Source organism: Zonotrichia albicollis, chromosome 28 (genome assembly GCF_047830755.1).
Source record: "Zonotrichia albicollis isolate bZonAlb1 chromosome 28, bZonAlb1.hap1, whole genome shotgun sequence".
NCBI lineage: Eukaryota > Metazoa > Chordata > Aves > Passeriformes > Passerellidae > Zonotrichia > Zonotrichia albicollis.
In genome coordinates, this window is record NC_133846.1 from 3,296,193 (window position 1) to 3,318,196 (window position 22,004).

Genomic DNA, 22,004 nt, shown 5'->3' on the forward strand with positions numbered 1-22,004 from the left:
CAGCCCATGGGCAGGACAGAACTGAGGCTGCCACCCAACCCCCAGCACGGGGATCCTGCCTGAGGCCTTTCAACACAGATTTTTGTCAGAACTCAGTGCATCCCTCTGGGTGTCCAGAGTTACCAGGACCCCGTCAGGGGGCTCACAGACCCTGGCACAGCCCAGAGCACCTGGGGATTTGATTTTGACCCCTGGAGCAAATTACCAGCTTTGTATCAGGACCTGAAAGTCACACAGGTTTGAATGGTGTAATAACAAAGTGATCACAGGGTGAAATTGTAGATTTTGGGATTTTTGGTATGGGGGTTTTGGAGACAAGATGGAGGAACTTGGGTGTGTCCAGCCTTTCTTCTCCTTCTTCTTGTTCTCCATTTTCTGCAGTGATGTTGGCACTTTGGGATTGGTTTGGAGTAGAAGTGCACTGTCTAACATAGGTGATATTTATTAGAAAGTAATTGTAAATATGTTATATGTAGAATAGAAGCTCACTGTCTAACATAGGTGATATTTGTTTGAAAGTAATTGTAAATATGTTATATGTAGAACAGAAGCTCACTGTCTAACATAGCTGACGGGTATTGGAAAGTAATTATAAATATGTTATATTTACAATAGAAGTGCACTGTCTAACATAGGTGATAGGTGTTGGGAATTAAGTGTAAATATGGTATATAGAGTGTGTAGTATAAAAGCACAACACAGAGTGCCTGTGGCTGCCCTGCTGAGCAGAAAGAAAATTTTACAGATAGGAATTAATCAACAACCTCAAGACCAAAAAGTGAAGAGTCCAGACTCGTTCTTCAGTTAAACAGAGACATCCTGCACATCTCGGGTCAGCAATTATCAACAGCAACCCAAGAAATCTTCATGCAGCATAAATAAATACATTTATGTTTCAAGAAAGGCAAAAAACCAAACAAACACAAAGCTGCACCAAGGCCAGCCCCTCCTGAAGAGGCACTGGGAGCAGGATGGCCTTGGGATGTGTTTCCTCCAGCCTGAGCAGGGTTCCATTGACGCACCCGCCAGGCTGGGTGACGACAGCCCCGCTCTGCATCAGCCCATCTGCCCCAGCTGTTTGTTTAACACAGCCTCAGCCCTGCCAGGGCTCTGTCAGCACCAGGGCACAGCAAACACCGTGCTGAGATAAGGGCAGTCAGAGCAGGGATGCAGAGCAGAGCATCCCACCCTGGCAGCACCCAGCAGTGCCAGGGGGCCTGGAGCCACACTGAGCCCACAGCAGGCACCGTGCCCGTGCCAGCTGGAGGCTGCCAGGCTGCTGGGAGCAGCAAAAGGCTGGGCCAGGAGCAGCTCAGGGGTTTCATAACAGGGCTTTGTGTGTGCAGGTGCTCGGAGAGGCAGGGGCCTCCAACAGCCCTCCTCCTGCTCCTCTTCCTCCTCCTGCTCCCCTCACATGGCAGAGCAGTCACAAACCTCTGTCACCACCCAATGCCCAAAGCAGGGAGAGGGGCAGTGTGTCAGGAGAGGGGATGGCAGTGAAAAGGCAGAGGGACAACAGGGGATGATCCAGAGCTGCTCAGGGACACACAGCCCCCAGCAGCCCCACCTTTGCATCTCCCCAAAGCTCTCAGTGCAGTCTCCAGGCCCCCTCCTCATCCTCCTGTCCTCCTCCTGCTCCCCTCACATGGCACAGCAGTCACAAACCTCTGTCACCACCCAACGCCCAAAGCAGGGAGAGGGGCAGCCATGTGTGTCAGGAGAGGGGATGGCAGAGAGGGGACAGAGGGACAAGAGGGGACTAAAACTCACTGGGTGACCCAGAGCTGGTCAGGGACACACAGCCTCCAGCAGCCTCTGCTTTGCATCTTCCCAAAGCTCTCAGTGCAATCTCCAGGCCTTCCTCCTCCTCATCCTCCTCCTCCTCCTCCTCCCCTCACAAACCTCTGCCACCACCAGGCCTGATGCCCAGAGCAGGGCAGTGTGTCAGGAGAGGGGATGGCAGTGAGGGGGAAGAGGGACAAGAGGGGATGATTCAGAGCTGGTCAGGGACACACAGCCCCCAGCAGCCTCACCTTTGCATGTTCCCAAAGCTCTCAGTGCAGTCTCCAGGCCCCGCTCCTCATCCTCCTCCTCCCCTCAGAAACCTCTGTCACACCAGGCCTGATGCCCAGGGCAGGGAGAGGGGGAGCCACGTGTGTCAGGAGAGGGGATGGCAGTGAAGGGGCAGAGGGACAACAGGGGACAACCCAGAGCTGCTCAGGGACACACAACCCCCACGTTGCCACTTCTCCAAAGCTCTCAGTGCAGTCTCCAGGCCTCCCTCCTCATCCTCCTCCTCCTCCTGCTCCCCTCACAAACCTCTGTCACCACCAGGCCTGATGCCCAGAGCAGGGCAGTGTGTCAGGAGAGGGGATGGCAGTGAGGGGGCAGAGGGACAAGATGGGATGATCCCGACACAGATCCCTCACCAGGCTCTCCTTTGCCACCTCCCCAAAGCTCTCAGTGCAGTCTCCAGGCTGTCCCTGCTCCACAGGGCTCCCTCCTCATCCTCCTCCCATCACACTGAGTTCATGCAGCCCCAGCAGCCAGCAGGAGCTGGTGGAAACCCCTGTTTGTCACCAACCCCCGAGGGTGAAGGGCCAAGCAACACCCCAAACGCGACACCCAGCACTACCTAAAGCTGTGCACTTCTGCAGCAGGCAGGATTTTAGGGGAAATCCTGAGCTCTGAAGCAATGCAAAAAACCTGAGAGCCTCCTGTCAACCCAGCAGCCACCCCGAGACTCCTCCAGCCAGCAGGAAAACACACACAGTTGTGCTTCTATTTTTAAAAAAAGCCCTTCTGTGCATCCTGCTGGCACCACATGAAAGCCCTCAGGACACAGGGGCTATTCTCAGCTCCCTGCAGGCTTTTCCAGCCCCAGGAGCCTCCACAGCACCTGTTGGCAGCAGCAGCAGCCGTGTGGCCCCAGGGCTGGGGAGCTTTGGTGGGGCTGGGGCAGAGCCTGGAGCAGCAGGGTCACCTCAAAGCACCATCACCTCCAAACACCTCCAACAAGGGTGCAAAACTCACTGCAGAGTGCACAAACTTCCAAAAATACCAGAGGGGGAATTTCCCCCCTGTTGGTGGTACCAAGGGTGGGCTCGAGGCAGAGCAAGGAGTCACTGAAGCATGGAGTGGTTTGGGTTAAAAGGAACCCTAAAAGAAGTCATTGAATCATGGTTTGGGTTAAAAGGAACCCTAAAAGGAGTCACTGAACCATGGAGTGGTTAGGGTTAAAAAGAACCCTAAAAGAAGTCACTGAACCATGGAGTAGTTTGGGTTAAAGGAACCCTAAAAGGAACCCTAAAAGGAGTCACTGAACCATGGAGTGGTTTGGGTTAAAAAGAACACTAAAAGAAGTCACTGAACCATGGTTAGGGTTAAAAGGAACCCTAAAAGAAGTCACTGAACCATGGAGTAGTTTGGGTTAAAGGAACCCTAAAAGGAACCCTAAAAGGAGTCACTGAACCATGGTTTGGGTTAAAAGGAACCCTAAAAGAAGTCACTGAACCATGGAGTAGTTTGGGTTAAAGGAACCCTAAAAGGAACCCTAAAAGAAGTCACTGAACCATGGTTAGGGTTAAAAGGAACCCTAAAAGGAGTCACTGAACCATGGTTTGCGTTAAAAGGAACCCTAAAAGAAGTCACTAAATCATGGTTAGGGTTAAAAGGAACCCTAAAAGGAGTCACTGAATGAAGGAGTAGTTTGGGTTAAAAGGAACCCTAAAAGGAGTCACTGAACCATGGAGTAGTTTGGGTTAAAGGAACCCTAAAAGGAACCCTAAAAGGAGTCACTGAACCGTGGTTAGGGTTAAAATGAACCCCAAAGATCATCTCATTCCAGCTGCTGCCATGGACAGAAACACCTTCCACCAGACCAGGCTGCTCAGAGCCCCATCGAACCAGAGCCAGTTCTGTACTCTTATTTTTTCAATGCACAGCAACACCACGTGTGGGGAGCTCACAGGACAGAGTCACTGATCCTCCCACGATGCTCAGCACCCCACTGCCTGACAGTGTTTCCCAGCAGGCTCCTTGGTTTCCTCCCAAATCCCACAGGCAGCAAAGTGGTTTGGACTCGTTTTGCCTGCTTGATGAAAAGGGAAGATGGGATAAAAGGATAAAGGCACGGATATTTAAACAAACCAACAGAAAAATCTCCTCCTGCAGCTACTGCTGCTCCCTTGGCAGACAGCCTGGACTCCTTGGGCATTCCCATACCCTGATTTTAAAAGGAAATCTCTCCCCTCAGCCAGCCTCAACCCCAGGGCAGCGTTATCCAGGACCCCAGGGCAGGGTGAGCAGGGGGCAGCTGCTCCCTTGGGGTCAGCCCAGGGCTCCTGGGCTCTGTTTTGTGTGAATTTAAGCTTTTTCAATCCCACTTATTCACCACAAGAGCTCAGGGCTGGGGGAAGCCAAAGAGCAGACAGGGCAGCCTTTGTGTGGCTGTGCCACCCACCCCAGGCTGGGCAGCCCCTGCAGCAGAGCCTGGGGCACAGGGCTGGCACAGGGCTGGCACAGGGCTGGCACAGGGCTGGCACTGCCCCACAGAGCCTGCAGCAGCACCCTGAGGCAGCAGAGACTCATTTCAGAGGGAAATGAAGCCTTGAAGAGCCCCTGTGAAGGGCACCCACACTGCACTGCCCCATCTCCCACACAGGGCAAGGTGCCCGTGCCCAGCTGGGGCTGGGCTCTGCCTCCAAGAAATGACAGAACCACAGCCTCAAGCTGCACCAAGGGAAATTTAGGTTGGATATCAAGGAAAAGTTGTTTCCTGAGTGATAAAGTGTGGGAAATGAATTTGTAGAGATTGAGGCACTTACAGCATGGTGTGGCAAAAGCTGATAGGCCAAGAAACACTCATAATGTATGAGTGTTGTAATTAAGAAATAGTTAATTTCTGATTGTGATGGTGTGAATTACAACATCTGTGTTGTGTCACCATTCACATGAGACTGAAAATGGAATAAAAGTTTTTTAAATGGCTCTCAGCTGCCCCATCTGTGGGTCAGAAAAGAGCATAATCTGACAATAAAGCTCTGGAATGTTCTGCCAGGGGAGGTGGTGGAGTCCCCATCCCTGGGGGTGTTTAACCAAGCCTGGATTGGCACTGGGTGCCAGGGTTTGGTTGAGGGGTTGGGGCTGGGTTGGACTCAGTGATCTTGAAGGTCTCTTCCAACCCAGTGATTCTGTGATTCTGTGAATTTGGGGGAATTTTGGGAATTCCCAGGGACTGGGGAGGTGGTGGGGTCACCATCCCTGGGTGTGTTTAACAAAGTCAGGGTTTAGTTAAGGTGTCACAGCTGGGTTGGATCCAATCTTAAAGGTCTCTTCCAATCTGGTGGTTCTGTGATTCTGTGTTCCCCAGCCAGCATTATCTGAGCTTGGATGTGTTTAAAACAGCCTGGATTGGCACTGGGTGCCAGGGGTGAGTTGAGGTGCTGGGGCTGGGTTGGATTTAGTGATCCTGAAGGTCTCTTCCATCCCAGTGATTCTGTGATTCTTTCTCCAGGGCTGCACTCAATGTGGGTACAAGATCCAGCTGTCAGCAGTTCAGTCACTAAAACCCTCCAAGCATCAGCACCATGGCCCAGCCAGCCCTGCTGCAGTGACATTGGCTTGTTTCAGGGCAGTCTTTGAGGAGAAGGAAACATGAAAGGAACGTTTTGGTTAAAGCCAGAGGTGCCTGACCTGCTAAGAACACGCTGCCCTTGCTGCCAGAGCCTGGCAAAACTGAGCCAAAGGGATCCCTGAGCTTCCTAAATCCTCTGGAGCCACAGGGCCAAGCCTGACCTGCAGCTCCTCCAGAAGTGGGAATATCACCCCAAAGCACTGCCCTGAGGCACTCAAACATCATCTCCCAGACTGTGGCAGTGCCAGTACTGAAGATGGAGGGAGAGACCCACCTTTCTTGATCAGCATCTGACTCCGTTTATTCACTCCATCAATCACTTTTTATAACCGTGTTAATTAAGTTCATGCATATTGCAAACCCGAGCTCACAATAGGTCAGAGATAACACACCAACTCCTCATTATGTTTCCAATACCAAGATTTGGGTTCTCAAAATTATTTTTGCTTTCCCAAAACAGCCAAAGATAGAATATCTACTTGCTATGAGAAAGCTGCCTGAGAACTCTGGTATGCAAGGTTCTCAAGGTCTTCATGTTTGTCACTTTTACTTGTAATTAAAAACAACCTGAGAACCTCTGCTGTTTACAGAAACAGGCTGTGAGAACCTGTCCCCCACAGCTGCCTTCCAAGCCATTTCTGAAAAAATCTCCAACATGCCAGAACCTCAGAGCTGCTCCACAGCTCCCAGGAAAAAGCAGCTCTGGCTCCCACCCAACCTATTTTAACCCATTCAGAACCTCCTCATCATCTTCCTCACCCAGCTTCCATCAGCCCAGCATCACTGGCTGTCTCCTCCAGCAGCAGACAGCTGGGACCACAGGACACTTCCAAAAACACCCAGGGAGTGAATCCCAGCACCCAGGGGACATCTCAGGTCCTGGCAGAGCTGCTCTTTACAGCAACTCTTCCTCACCACAAGAGATTGTGATGGTGCTCACAGGAGTCTTAGGATGAGGGAAGAGATGAGGATCTGACTCCATGTTTCAGAAGGTTTATTATTTTATGATATATATTATATTAAAACTATACTAAAAGAATAGAAGAAATGATTTCTTCAGAAGGCTAGCAAAGAATAGAACAGCAGAGAATGATAACAAAGGTTTGTGGCTGGGACAGTCTGAGACACCCAGACTGTGATTGGCCATTAATTAGAAACATCTAACAATGGTCAATCCCAGATCCCCCTGTTGCATTCCACAGCAGCAGATAACCATTGCTTACATTTTGTTCCTGAGACTTCTCAGCTTCTCAGGAGGAAAAACCTTAAGGAAAGGATTTTCCATAAAAGATGTCTGCAACAAGAGATTGGGAGTGTGAGCTCTGAGGTGGAGCAAGCAGGGTGGGAGGGGATGGAGAGGAGATGGCAGCGTGGGGCTGCACAGCCCCTCACACCAGCAGCAGGGCAATTCCTCTGGGAAACACTGAGGACAAAAACAAAAGGCTTCCCAAGGCTCCTCCAAGCTCCAGGGCCAGCAAGGGGCAGATGTTGTCTCCAGCAGCCTGGGAAGATGCCCAGCAAGGGCTGAACACCTCCAGGCTGCCAGAACAGCCCTGTCCCCATGCCAGCACTGCTCTGCCCCAGGCACGGGAGGCAACCAGCCCAAAATGCCAAATTCCCAGCTCTGATGCCTTCCAGGAGATAACCTGAGCTTAAACTTCCTGGCAAACCCTCCCTCCCCCTGAGCCTCTTGCACAAGAACCGCCTGCCCTGCCCGGGGCTCCTGCAGCAAATCTGCCCAGCACAGAGAGGCTGGGAAAGGCCCAGCAGGAAGAGAGAGTCACACAGAGCCCCAGGGGACAGCAGGAGGCTGCCACAGGTGACAGAGGCTCCTTCAGCCCGGCTCTGGGAGCCACAGTGAGTGACAGAGGCGTGGTGACAGCTCAGTGACACCCACAGTGGTCTGGGCACTACATGGAATAGGAATAGGAATAGGAATAGGAATAGATAGGATGGGATGGGATGGGATGGGATGGGATGGGATGGGATGGGATGGGATGGGATGGGATGGGATGGGATGGGATGGGATGGAATAGAATAGAATAGAATAGAATAGAATAGAATAGAATAGAATAGAATAGAATAGAATAGAATAGAATAGAATAGAATAGAATAGAATAGTTGGAATACACCACAGGAGTAACAAACTCCAAGCTTCTGGTCCCCATCATGAGGGTGTGAGATTGGTTTAGGCTGGAGATCCATATTTAGGTTGGATATCAGGGAAAAGTTTTTTGCAGAAAGGGTGATAAAGTTCTGGAATGTTCTGCCCAGGGAGGTGGTGGAGTCACCATCCCTGGGGGAGAAAGGAAAGGGAAAGGGAAAGGGAAAGGGAAAGGGAAAGGGAAAGGGAAAGGGAAAGGGAAAGGGAAAGGGAAAGGGAAAGGGAAAGGGAAAGGGAAAGGGAAAGGGAAAGGGAAAGGGAAAGGGAAAGGGAAAGGGAAAGGGAAAGGGAAAGGGAAAGGGAAAGGGAAAGGGAAAGGGAAAGGGAAAGGGAAGGGAAGGGAAGGGAAGGGAAGGGAAGGGAAGGAAAGGAAAGGAAAGGAAAGGAAAGGAAAGGAAAGGAAAGGAAAGGAAAGGAAAGGAAAGGAAAGGAAAGGAAAGGAAAGGAAAGGAAAGGAAAGGAAAGGAAAGGAAAGGAAAGGAAAGGAAAGGAAAGGAAAGATTGGAATACACCACAGGAGTAACAAACTCCAGGCTTTTCTGCTCCCCATCATGAGGGATTTGGAACACAAACCCTGTGAGGGAGCCCTGAGGGAGCTGGGGGTGCTCAGCCCGGAGAAAAGGAGACTCAGGGGTGTCCCCATCACTGTGCAGCTCCTGAAAGGTGCCCGTGCTCAGCTGGGGCTGGGCTCTGTCTGCAGGGACTGACACAGCCAGAGCTCACAGCCTCAGCTGCACCAGGGGAAATACAGGCTGGATAGCAGGGAAAAGGTTTTTACAGAAAGAGTGATAAAGTTCTGGAATGTTCTGCCCAGGGAGGTGGTGGAGTCTATTCACCATCCATGAATAGAATAGAATAGAATAGAATAGAATAGAATAGAATAGAATAGAATAGAATAGAATAGAATAGAATAGAATAGAATAGAATAAAGTTGGAGCTGTTCCTAACACTGAGCTGGGAGATGCCAGCAGGCTCATTGCTGCTGGAATTCAAAACCACCCCTGCTACCACACACCTCCCCTGCTCCTGGTTTTATTTACTGCTCTTGTTAGACTAAGCTGAGCATAACACACATATTTTAGGGTTTGTTTGGAGCTGATTGCATCTGCTTTAGCCCCAGTCTGGTGGAGATAGCCAGGATTCTGCTGGAACCCAGGACATTCCTCTGGCTGCCCTGGAGGACTCCAGACCCTGGCAGGGGGCTCAGAGACCTTGGCACAGAATCAAAACCACCTGTGCCTTTGATTTTAGCCCATGGAAACAATTCCCAACTTTGTGTGAGGAGTTACAAGCCACAAGGGTTTGAGTAGAATGATAGTGAATTTATCACTGGGTGGAAAAGTAGAAATTTGGGGTTTCAGAATGGGGGTTCAAGAAGCAAGACAGAGGAATCTGGGTGTGTTCTGTCTTTCTCCTTCTTGTTCTCCATCTTCTGCTGGGATGGTGACACTTTTGGGTTGGTTTAGAGTAGAGACAGACTGTCTAACAGAGGTGATGGGTATTGGAAAATTATTGTAAATAAAGTACACCTAGATCTTAGTATAAAAAGTTAACATCACCCATGGGCGGTCACTGTGCCACAACCCGACCTGCCAGACAGATCTCAGCAGGTCAGAGAAAGAATTTTATAGATAAGAAAAAATAAACAACCTTGAAAAACAGAACCAACAAATCTCGACTTCTTCTTCGGTCTCAGGGCTGGGAAAAAAAAGATTTTCTAACACCTGGGGGTCATCTCAACCACAGAAATCCCAAAGCATCACTGGGAAGGGGACACAGGATCTACTCTGCCTGCTGTGACCCAGGTTTAGTGTGAGGCACACAATGACCCCAAAACCTGCCTGTCCCCCAAATTCTGGGGCCAGCAGAGCTGGAGTTTTTTGAGTTCAAAGCAGGCATCCACCTGCAGCCAAGGGCACAAAGCAGCAAACTTAATTATGGTGACAAAGGAAATGAATCCATGGCTCCCCTGATCCCCAGCCCAGGCCAAACCGGATAAGGACACCAAGAGCAGAGCAGAGCAGCAAAGCCCCAGCCTGGCTGGGAGCCCCAGGAACATTCAGATCTGGGTTTGGATTTTGGACTTTATCTCTGGTTTAGGCTGGGCAGGAACCACGTGCGGCCCTGACGCCAAGGGCCTGAATAATCTCATTACACATGACAGCCCAGGCTGTGCCAGCTGCACAACCCGGGGCCACCGAGCTCACCTGCCCTCCCCATGGCACAGGGCACCTTGGCACTGCGCTGAGGGAAGGCCCTGACCCACAAGGAGATGCCACCATCCTGCCCTGTCACTACAGGTGGAGGTATTATTATTATTATTATTATTATTATCATCATCATTATCATTATTATTATTTATTACTAGCATCACTATTATTAATAATAATATTCTTGATATTATATAATAATATTAATTAATATTTAATAGTGTATGTCATATAATATATAATATATAATATATAATATATAATATATAATATATAATATATAATATATAATATATATCATATATCATATATCATATATATATGATATATATAGTATGATGTGATATAATATAATATATTTGGTATGTTATATATAATATATATTATGTATTATATTATATATATTATATTATATATTATATATTATATATTATATATTATATATTATATATTATATATTATATATTATAGTACATAGTATGATAAATCATACAGTAAGGTGGAGGCAATTATTATTAATAACAATTGGAATACACCACAGGAGTAACAAACTCCAGGCTTTTCTGCTCCCCATCATGAGGGATTTGGAACACAAACCCTGTGAGGGAGCCCTGAGGGAGCTGGGGGTGCTCAGCCCGGAGAAAAGGAGACTCAGGGGTGTCCCCATCACTGTGCAGCTCCTGAAAGGTGCCCGTGCTCAGCTGGGGCTGGGCTCTGTCTGCAGGGACTGACACAGCCAGAGCTCACAGCCTCAGCTGCACCAGGGAAATACAGGCTGGATAGCAGGAAAAAGCTTTTTACAGAAAGAGTGATAAAGTTCTGGAATGTTCTGCCCAGTGAGGTGGTGGAGTCCCCATCCCTGGGGTGTTTAACAAAGCCTGGGTGTGGCACTGGGTGCCAGGGTTTAGTTGAGGTCTTGGGACTGGGTTGGAATCAATGACCCTGAAGGTCTCTTCCATCCCAGTGATTCTGTGAATTCTGTGAATCCTCAGCAGCACCAGAGTGAAGATGCAGCCACAGGGCAGCTCTCAGAGCAGATCCTGTGTCCCCCTCCCAGCGATGCTCTCCACGTGACATTTTTGTGCCTCACAGCACCTCCAGCAAAACTTTTCTTTTCAGGTCATCCCAGGCCAGCAGCACTCAGGGACTGGGTGCCTCAGTCCCCTCCCCAGGCCACAGAGGAGCAGTGAGTTAATGCAGCCATTAAACCTGCCAGCCTCTGTAATCCCCACCTCAAATTGGTAGGATCTTAAAAGGCTGAAATCTTTGAAATGACTCAGCCACGGGGTACAAAGGCAGAACAGTTTAAAAGGCTGTTAAAGCTCTCTGCATTCAGACCTGCTCTTGCTCCAGCCCCTGCATTCTGTTCCTCATCCATTTCCTTTGGGGAACGGGCACAGAGCTGAGAGCTCTCCCCAAAATGAGCCCCAAGGCACCAGAAACACTCACAGCCCTGTGCCAGCCAGAGCTGAAAGGAAAAGATATTTCATATATCATATTTTCAGAGAGCAAGAGAGTCACAAAATGGTTTGGTTGGAAGGGACCTTGAGGGTCATCTCCTTCCAACCCCCTCAGGTGGGCAGGGACACCTCCCACCAAACCTGGCTGGTTCTTTTCACCTTGCAGCAATGAGGATGGGACCCACCTTCAGTGGGACACTGTCACAGACATCTTTTATGAAAAATCCTTTCATTAGGATTTTTCCTCCTGAGAAGCTGAGAGGCCTCAGGAACAAAATGTGAACAATGGTTATCTGCTGCTGTGGAATGCAACAGGTGCATCTGGGATTGGTCTCGTGGTTGTTTCTAATTAATGGCCAATCACAGTCAGCTGGCTCAGACAGAGAGCTGAGCCACAAACCTTTGTTATCATTCCTTTCTATTCTTAGCTTAGCCAGCCTTCTGATGAAACCTTTTCTTCTTCTTTTAGTATAGTTTTAATGTAATATATATCATAAAATAATAAATCAAGCCTTCTGAAACACAGAGTGAGTTCCTCATCTCTCCCCTCACCCTGGGACCCCTGTGAGCACCACACAGGACACAGACCCCAGGGTGATGTTAAATCCCACACTGTCACCCCAGAGATGACCACGCTGCTGACTCAGTGTGGCTGCCCAGGCTCCAAACTGGTTTTTGGGGAGTGGTGAGGCCAAGCTGCATTGCCATGCCAGCCTCTGCAGCTGGAGGGATCACCCTGGTCCTGCTTCAAACTCTGCCTCCTCCAAAATCAGCCTGAAAGATCAGCCAGGTCCTGAAGAGCCTCCCCAGCTGCTCCTCACCTGTGCAGCCCACACAGGAGCTGGGCAGCATGGGGTGGGCAACCTGGGACACCTGGCACAGGCCAGAGACATGGAGAGTGGGCACAGGGTGGGCACGGGGCTACCTGGCACAAACCAGAGCCATGGAGTGGGCACAGGGTGGGCACGGGGCTACCTGGCACAAACCAGAGTCATGGAGTGGACACGGGGCTACCTGGGACACCTGGCACAAGGCAGAGCCATGGAGTGGGCACGGGGTGGGCACGGGGAAACCTGGGACATCTGACACAAATCAGAGCCCTGGAGTGGGCACAGGGCTGCCTGGGGCATCTGGCACAAACCAGAGCCATGGGGTGGGCACAGGGATACCTGAGACACCTGGCACCACTCAGATCCGTGGAGCAGGCCTGGGGTGGGCACGGGGCTATCTGGGACACCTGGCACAGGCCAGAGCTATGGAATGGGCACAGGGTGGGCACAGGGCTACCTGGGACACCGGGCACCACTCAGATCCATGGAGCAGGTCTGGAGTGAGCATGGGATTACCTGGGACACCTGGCACAAGGCAGAGCCTGGAGCAGGCACAGAGTGGGCACAGGGCCGCCTGGGACACCTGGCACAAACCAGAGCCATGGAGTGGGCACAGGGCTACCTGGGGCATCTGGCACAAACCAGAGCTATGCAGTGGGCACAGGGCTACCTGGGACACCTGGCACAAACCAGAGCCATGGAGTGGGCACAGGGACACCTGGGACACCTGGCACCACTCAGATCCATGAAGCAGGCCTGGGGTGGGCACGGGGCTACCTGGCAGAGCAGGCACAAGCCAGAACCATGGAGTGGGCACAGGGTGGGCATAGGATTACCTGGGACACCAGGGCAGAGCCCTGGAGCAGATCTGGGGTGGGCACAGAGCTACCTGGGACACCTGGCACAAACCAGAGCGATGGAGCAGCCTGGGGTGGGCATGGGGATACCTGGGACCCCTGGCACAAGGCAGAGCCCTGGCACTGGCCCATGCCAGGCTGTGGCAGGCACCCTGGCCCCGCAGGCAGCCCCAGCACAGCCAGGGGAGGCACAGGGGAGGCACAGGGGAGGCAGCACGTTATTCTTGGAAACCAGGAGGTGAGGTCATGCTGCCTGAATGCTGCAACTTGAGGCCAGACGAGCGGGGCCAGTTGTGCTTGGAGAGGAGCCTGGGTGTGCAGCCAGGGCTGTGTGCAGGTCGGGAGGCTGGAGAGGCAGCAAAGCTTTCTGAAGGAACAGGGCTCTTCCCTCTCAGCCCTTCAGAGACAGAAAGGATGGGTTTGAAAAGAGCCAAGCACGCTGGTGTGGGGCACAGGAGGCCAGCAGGAAGGCTGAGGAGATGGCAGATCATAGAGCTGGAGAGATGCTGCTCCTACAGCCACTCCTCTGGATGCCTCCCACGTGCCTGCACCACCCTGCAGCCCAGCAAGAGCTCCTCCATCTCCTCAGACACCACAGCACACCCAGAGCTGTCTGTGAGGAGAGGAGTCCCCAGCTCCATCCTTCAGGCTTCCTCAGCTGGAACCTTCTGGGAGTTTTCATCTCCTGTGCCCACCAAACGTGCCAGGAGACCTGGCTCTCAGGCCGCAAACTTCACTTATTATTCCAATTATTATTCCATGTATTATTCCATGCATTATTCCATGCATTATTCCATGTATTATTCCATGTATTATTCCATGTATTATTCCATGTATTATTCCATGTATTATTCCTGCATTATTCCATGCATTATTCCTGTATTATTTCATGTATTATTCCATGTATTATTCCATTTATTATTCCATTTATTATTCCATTTATTATTCCATGTATTATTCCATGTATTATTCCTGTATTATTCCTGTATTATTCCATGTATTATTCCTGTATTATTCCATGTATTATTCCATGTATTATTCCTGTATTATTCTATGTATTATTCCTGTATTATTCCATGTATTATTCCTGTATTATTCTATGTATTATTCCTGTATTATTCCATGTATTATTCCTGTATTATTCCTGTATTATTCCTGTATTATTCCATGCATTATTCCATGCATTATTCCATGCATTATTCCATGCATTATTCCATGTATTATTCCATGCATTATTCCATGTATTATTCCATGTATTATTTCACGAATTATTTCATGGATTATTTCAGGATTATTTCAGTTATTAATTCAGAATTATTTCAGTATTATTTCAGTTATTAATTCAGTTATTAATTTAGTATTATTTCACTATTAATTCAGTTATTTCAGTTATTAATTTAGTATTATTTCACTATTATTTCAGTTATTATTTACACATTGTTTTGGTTCTTTCAGAGCATGGCAAAGCCCAGCCTTTGCCCTGCATCACTCACTGCTCAAGGCACAGCCATCACCTCCACAGCCCCATAACCAGCACTGCCCTGGAACTGAGGTTTTCCTGCTCTGTGTGTGGAACTGATGGCACAGTCAGCACTAATCTTGCCAGAGGCCAGCAGGGCTCAGTGTGAATGGCAAAATCATGGTTTTACCTGGTGGTGTTTGGCTATTAAATCACACATGCAAGGGCTGTGCTCTCATCCAGCTCAGCTCCTCAGCCTGGTGCCGCCTCTGACCTTCAGTAAATCACTGCACCTCAGTTCCCCACCCCTGAAAACATGGGAAACGTCTTTTGCAAGCCCCATGGCTGATGGCATTAGATCATTAATGAGAGGAAGAGCCCCACCACTTCCTGAGCACGTACCAAAGAGAAAACCCCTGCTCCTTATCAGCCCATCACAGCCCCGGCTCTGACTGCTCAGAACATCAGAAGTGTTTAACAGAGATTATGGCAAATCCTAAATGGTTTAAACACACTCCAACCCCAAGTCAGTAGACTCCTTTGGTCAATGAGATAATAAACCACAGCTTTGGAAAAGTCCCAGTGATGTCACTGCAGTTTCCACAGCTTTTCAACCACGTCTCGCACAGAAGGCCGCGGCGAAGACATTTGTGATTATATAAAAATACATGGCAGAGCTAATTAAAAAAACATCACTGAGAGGGGGGCAGAAGAACAGCAGACACAGCAGGCTGTTTGCCATGACCACGAGCCCAGGATCTCCACTACTCCCTCACTTCAGGGGTGTTTGCCCAGATGGATTTTTGGGGGCACACGGGGTGCTCTGGCTGCACAAACTCACTCAGCCACCAGCTCCGAGCTGCCTGCCCTAATTCCACACCAGGCACTTCCCAGAACAGCAAACCACAAGCACCATCCTCCTTCCTCCTTCTCCATCAGGGGAACCATCACTCATGGGTTATCAGATGAGGCCAAGAGCGAGGCAGAGTTTCGCAAACACGCCCCAAAGCACCGAGGATGCTGCAGAAAAAAATCCACCAGCCCTGAGCTCCTCCAGCCTTTCCAAAGCTCACCAGAGTCCACATGAGGATCTCCTGCTTTGAAGGTGAAGCCAGCAGCGAGGTTTGTTCATTTATTTTAATGGAAACCTGCTCCACAAAGAGAGAAAAACTCCAAAAACTCATCACCTGGAACACCAGTCCTCACTCTCCAGCCTGGCTCAGCTGCCATTTCCTCCTGGAATTAAGGCAGCCAGCCCAAAGATTAGTCTTAAAAGTGGAATTTGCAGCAGGCAAAGAGCCCTCGCTCCCAGCCCCACCACTGCAGCCTGACCACAGCCAACCCTGCCAAGCCAGGCCAGCAGTGACCTACATACAGCAGCCTCCACAGAAATTACAAGCCTAATTTTGCCTGCTAATAAATCACAGCAAGGCACAAGGAAGAAAGGGGTAAGGAACCAGGCATTTCAGCTCCATTCATCACCTCTCCCCAGGCTTTCTGTTCCCAGCCTGCAGCAGATCATCCTGCTTCAAACAGGGGCAGGGCACTGGGACCATCTCTGGCTGCTTCACATGAGAAAATTCAGGGATGTCACGCTTCAGGTACCAAAAAATACAATAAAATTGGAGGTGGGAAACAAAGATGAACAAGAATCTGTAAGAAAAGTAAAGGAATGTCTTGTTTTCACTCCATTCACCATCTCTCTGTTCCCAGCCTGCAGCAGATCATCCTGCTTCAAACGGGCAGGGCACTGGGACCATCCCTGGCTGCTTCACATGAGAAAATTCAGGGATGTCACACTTCAGGTACCAAAAAATACAATAACATTGGGGGTGGGAAACAAAGATGAACAAGAATTGGTAAGAAAAGTAGAGGAATGTCTTGTTTTCACTCCATTCACCATCTCTCTGTTCCCAGCCTGCAGCAGATCATCCTGCTTCAAACAGGGGCAGGGCACTGGGACCATCCCTGGCTGCTCCACACCAGGTAATTCAGGCATGCCACACTTCAGGTACCAAAAAATACAATAAAATTGGAGGTGGGAAACAGAAAGATTAACAAGAATCTGAAAGAAAAGTAGAGGAATCTCTTGTTTTCACCCAGGTGCTACACAGCAAGCAGAAATACCATGCATTAACTCTCACACAGCAGTGTTTTATTTAATGATGTGTCTCTGCCATGGACTGTTGCTCTGCAAGGAGAAGAAAATTGGCCCTTATGTTTTCACTGCTGCTAGAACACTTTCCCCAAGCTCAAACTCTCCTGGAGCACTGAAAAGTTCTCTTCAGCAAAGTGATTCTCAGCAAAACCCTTACCAAAACCAGCTCTTGGTTTGGGAGGAAGAGCTTCAACAACGCAACAGTGGCTGGTGACCCAAGAGGAAGCACAACATGACCAGAAAACACCAAGGAGGGACACAACTCTGTCTCATCCTCCAGTGAAGGATTGCATTGTTATACAAGATTTTGGAACAGCAAACCTAAAGAATGACACTCCAAATGGAAAGGTTCACTGCACAACCAAAGCAGGCAGCAGACAGATTTCAGCTGTGGCTCCTGGCCATGGGCCATCAGGATTCTTTTAAGCATCATCTGAAACATGACAACTCGATGCAATCACTTCTGTGGATCCTGCTTTAGGTCATCTTTCCACTCTGCTGCAGCCCATGAGTAATTTGGACCCAAATACCTCCCCACAGGTCTCTAGCAGAGACGTCAGCCCGGCTGTGTACTGAGGAGGGGATGAAGTCAGCACTCATCATGTCTGGGGCAGTCACCCACACCAAGTTTGGGCTCTGCAGCTCAACCCAAACATCCCAAAGGAGTGAGCCAGGTTTGGGCTCTGCAGCTCAGCCCAAATATCCAAACAGAGCAAGCCAGGTTTGGGCTCTGCAGCTCAGCCCAAATATCCAAACAGAGCAAGCCAGGTTTGGGCTCTGCAGCTCAGCCCAAATATCCAAACAGAGTGAGCCAGGTTTGGGCTCTGCAGCTCAGCCCAAATATCCAAATGGAGTAAACCAAGTTTGGGCTCTGCAGCTCAGCCCAAATATCCCAAAGGAGTGAGCCAGGTTTGGGCTCTGCTGCTCAGCCCAAATATCCAAATGGAGTAAACCAAGTTTGGGCTCTGCAGCTCAGCCCAAATATCCCAAAGGAGTGAGCCAGGTTTGGGCTCTGCTGCTCAGCCCAAATACCCCAATGGACTAAGCCAGGTTTGGGCTCTGCAGCTCAGCCCAAATACCCCAATGGACTAAGCCAAGTTTGGGCTCTGCAGCTCAGCCCAAATATCCCAAAGGAGTGAGCCCGGTTTGGGCTCTGCAGCTCAGCCCAAACATCCAAATAGAGCAAGCCAGGTTTGGGCTCTGCAGCTCAGCCCCAATATCCCAAAGGAGTGAGCCAGGTTTGGGCTCTGCAGCTCAGCCCAAATATCCCAAAGGAGCAAGCCAGGGTAGCTCACATCATGAGGGCAGGATGAGCACCCCGGGGTCTGTCCCAGAGCCCAAACTCCAGCGCAGCAGTCTGGAAGGTGCTGGAGGGAATCACTTACAGTAGCAGCTGCGCTGCTCTTTGAGAAGCCAGGGACACGTCCAACCACTCAGCTGAACTCGTCCCTCCCCGTCAGGGACGCCAGGAGAGGCCAGGACAGGGGACAGGCAAGACAATCCCTTTTCCTACAGGAGACTGAGTGTCGAATATTCCTCGCCCCGCATGAGCCACATTGTGTCACCCTCCTACAGCCCAGCCCTGCACTCCAGGAGGTTCTCAACAAGCCAGGGGACCCGTGTGACAAGTGCCACCAACCCTGACCCCTGGCTGTGGCACGGGCAGGGTGACAGCACCAGTCCCGTGCCCCAGGCAGGGCGGGCAGAGGAAGCTCCGGCCTCCTCCTCCTCCTCCATCCTTCCTCTTTCAGGGCTGCGAGAGGGAAGTGCTGGGATCTGTGCTTTAAATATGTGACTCAACTTCAGAGGCGAGGAGGAGCCCGTCTGTCAAAACAGGAGAGGATTTCGCTAATTTTCAACCCAATGAGATGACAACACAATGTCACCCTGAGTACAACACAGGAGCAGCTCACAAGCGGTGTCTGTGGCATTTCTGAAGGAAAATCCAAACTTCTATCACCTAACTGACCCCAATTCCTTAACCACAGACATTCAGCACTGTACCTTGCCCACCCCACCACCTCTGCAGCACAGCTTGTACCCCCAAAGCTCCACCTTTGTTCCCTCACTCATGTTAGGAACCCCAAACACCAACAAAAGGGCAACTCTGAACACAAAAGAAGTGGGGTTATGGATTTAGGTGGGAGTTAGAGATTTAAGAGAGGGTTATGGGTTTAGGTGGGGTGTTTTCAGCCTTCCCAGCTCTCGGGGTAACGCCAAGGATTGGAACAGCTCATGTGTGGGCGCAAATTGCACGGATGCTGGAGAACACGGCGCTCCCACCAGCAGCCAGCCTTGCTCCCGCCTCACCCGGCGTGCCAGGAGCCATCCAAACTTCCCCAAGCCTGCCTGGCAGGGACACACGCTCCCCTCCTTGCTCAAAAACCTCGTTTTAAAACAAGGAGAAGGGCCCCATCACCTAGAGCGGGCTCAAACACACCTTGTAGGCACTGTTTATCCACGCCTGCCGAAGAGAAGCAAGTTAGGGACAAGGGGTAACATCGTAACGCTGAAATATCGCCGGTGGGAAGCGGGGCACGGCAGCAGCTCGGTGTCAGAGCCGGGAGGGGACACGGAACGGGGATAGCGAGTGTGGGGTGCTCACAGCACAGAGCACGGAGGGAACCCCACGTTCCGTGGTGTCCCCCCATCCTCGGGGATGCACCCCAAGATGCGCATCCCCTTGGGGGCATCCCAGCCAGGCCACGTTTCCTCTCCACTCCTATCCCCCCTCAAACCCCCTTCGGGCTACCAAGATGTCATTTCCAGCTACAAAGCAGCAAAGCCGCGTCTCGCTGCTCGTAAAGAGAGGGGGGGAAAACCGAGATTAAAGCGCGGCCGGAGGGGCGGGCGGCAGCTCATTGTCCCGGCGGCCCCGCTGCCGCCCATGGCCCCGGCGGGACCCCCTTGGCCCGGCAGCAGCCACCTTCCATCACTGTCACAGCGCCGCTGCCCTGCCCGGCCCCTCCCGGCCGAGCGCCCGCGCCGGCCCCGCGTCCCCCCCGGTGCCGCTCCCGGTGCCCGCTCCCCGCGCACCTTGAGCGCGAACTTCTCGCCGCTCTTCTTACTGAAGATCTCCAAAACTTTCCCGTTGATGCCGAGCCCCAGCACTTGCGTGGTGACCTTGTAGTCGTCCGTGATGGCATTCTTCCGGATCTGCAGGCCGCCCTTGCCCGGGAACGGCGGCGGCCCGTGAGGGGGAGCGGCGGGCGGCGGCGGCGGCGGCGGCTGAGGCGGCGGGGCCGGGCTGGGGAAGCCGGCGGGCGGCGGCGGCGCCCCGGAGAGCATGGCGGGCACCGGGCGGGCTCCGGGCGGGCTCGGCGAGGGCTCCGGGAAGGCTCCACCGAGCGGGAGGGAAGGCGGAGGAGCCCCGCGGGCCGTGCGGGATGGGCCGGGGGTGCGGGGGGTGAAGCAGCAGCGCCGCCGCCGCCGCCCCCCGCCGGTGCGCCCCGGCCCCGACAAGAGCGATGGCTCCGGTGCGGCGGCGGCTCCTCCTCCTCGTCCTCCTCCTCCCGCCGGGCCGGCTCTGATGTCAGCGCCCCGGCCGCCGCCGGGGGAGGGACGGGGCGGGGCGGCCCCGGGGCTGAGCCTGCGCCCGCCGGACCGGCCCCGCCGCTGCCTGAGGGGAGCCGGGGGGCTTGGTGCCACAGGGGTACCGGAGACCTTCGGTGGGTCCCCCAAGGGTACCGGAGGGCATCGGTCACCCAGGGGTACCGGAGAGCCCCGGTGGGTCACCCAGGGTTACCGGAGAGCCCCGGCCCCGCCACCCCCGGTGTCCCCGGTGCCCTGGAGCCGGCGGTGCGGTGGCAACAGGTCACGGTGTTCCCTCCGGTGACAACAGGAAAGAATGTTGGGAAAAGCGTGGAGGGACAAGACAAGGGGGAATGGGGTCAGGTTGGAAGGTTTAGGCTGGATATTAAGGAAAAAATTCTTCTCTGTGAGGAAAAAATTCTTCTCTCTCCTCCTCAGGGAGGCCCTGGCACAGGGTGCCCAGAGAAGCTGTGTGTGGATGCCCCATCCCTGGAAGTGTCCCAGGCCAGGTTGGAGCAATCTGGGACAGTGGAAGGTGTCCCTGCCCATGGCACGGGTGGAATGACATAATCTTCAGTGTCCCCTCCAAGCCAAACCATTCTGTGATTGCACAATTCAACCAGATACAGCTTCCCACCATTCTATGATTCAAGCAGTAACAGCTTCCCACCCATGCCTGGCCTCTCCTTGCTGCCCCAGGAGCATCCTGAGGTGACAAAGGGCTGCTCTGAGGGTGGGTGACTGCTGGTGCCCAACACCTCATCCACCATCGCTCCATCTAGAGCCACTTCTCCTGCCCAGGAAGGCAGGAGGTGTCACCAACACCACAGCACAGAGAGCATCAGGGGATGGGAAGCAAGTCCAAAAAGAGAAAAGCCTGATGTCATCAGCCATGTCCTGATGATAACAAATTAACTCCTATGTCCGTGTTCATCCCAGAATCCAACAGAGAGAAAAGATCCACACCGAGGTGCAACCTGCCCTTGAGCTGCCTGACAGCCACTAAAATCCAGTGAGCATTCCTTCTGCTAGAGTGCCACAGGAAATCAAGGTATTTGGATATAAAAGGCACACTGATAATCCCTGTTTTCTAAGTAAAGAACGTGTTTTTTGACATATGTGTTTTTCGACATCCATCCCTGTCGCTCAGCTGTCCCACAAAAGGCAGAGAGTGTGCCTTGGGGAAGGGTTGGAGGAACATCACGGTATACACGTGACACACTGTGTCCTCCACAAGCAGCTGCCACCACCAGAAAGAAGAATCCAGGTCCTAAAAAGGCACAGGACAGCGAAGGGCAGGACAGGGAAGGGCACACTGTGGCCTCTGCGTGTCCCCACACACAGACAAGGCCACTCCGCAGCAGGAGCCATCTGCTCCACCTCTGCCACCTCAGCACCTTCTGAGATCAATAAAATCCTCTCAGGTTTTTTAATCAAGCCAGCAGGACTGCTCCCAGTGTCACACAGGCAGTGGCTGATCGATAGCTGGGTGAAGCAGCACATCCAGCTAATCAAAGCACGTCATTAGCAGCAAGAGACTGAGCGTCTGTCAGGAGGTGGCAGTGACAGTCACCAGATGGGAGAGTGAGTAAACCTACACCAGGCGCTGGCAGCTTTATAAATAAAACTCTTGTCGAGCTCCCCGTGCCTCTCTCACTGAGTCCTGAGTTTCCCTGAGAAACCTGGAGAGCAGCAGAGCC

The 22,004-nt window shown here is 51.8% G+C and overlaps 1 protein-coding gene across 1 annotated transcript in view; it reads right to left on the reverse strand.

The window, feature by feature from the left end:
- The window catches only part of MAPKAPK2 (MAPK activated protein kinase 2), a 43,514-nt gene extending 23,208 nt beyond the window's left edge, over positions 1-20,306 (reverse strand). Inside the window, exon 1 of the mRNA XM_074528063.1 lies at positions 19,810-20,306. Coding sequence (XP_074384164.1) covers positions 19,810-20,061 — 252 coding nt within the window. The 5' untranslated portion in view covers positions 20,062-20,306. The remainder of the gene's footprint in view (positions 1-19,809) is intronic.
- Positions 20,307-22,004: the final 1,698 nt, after the last annotated feature.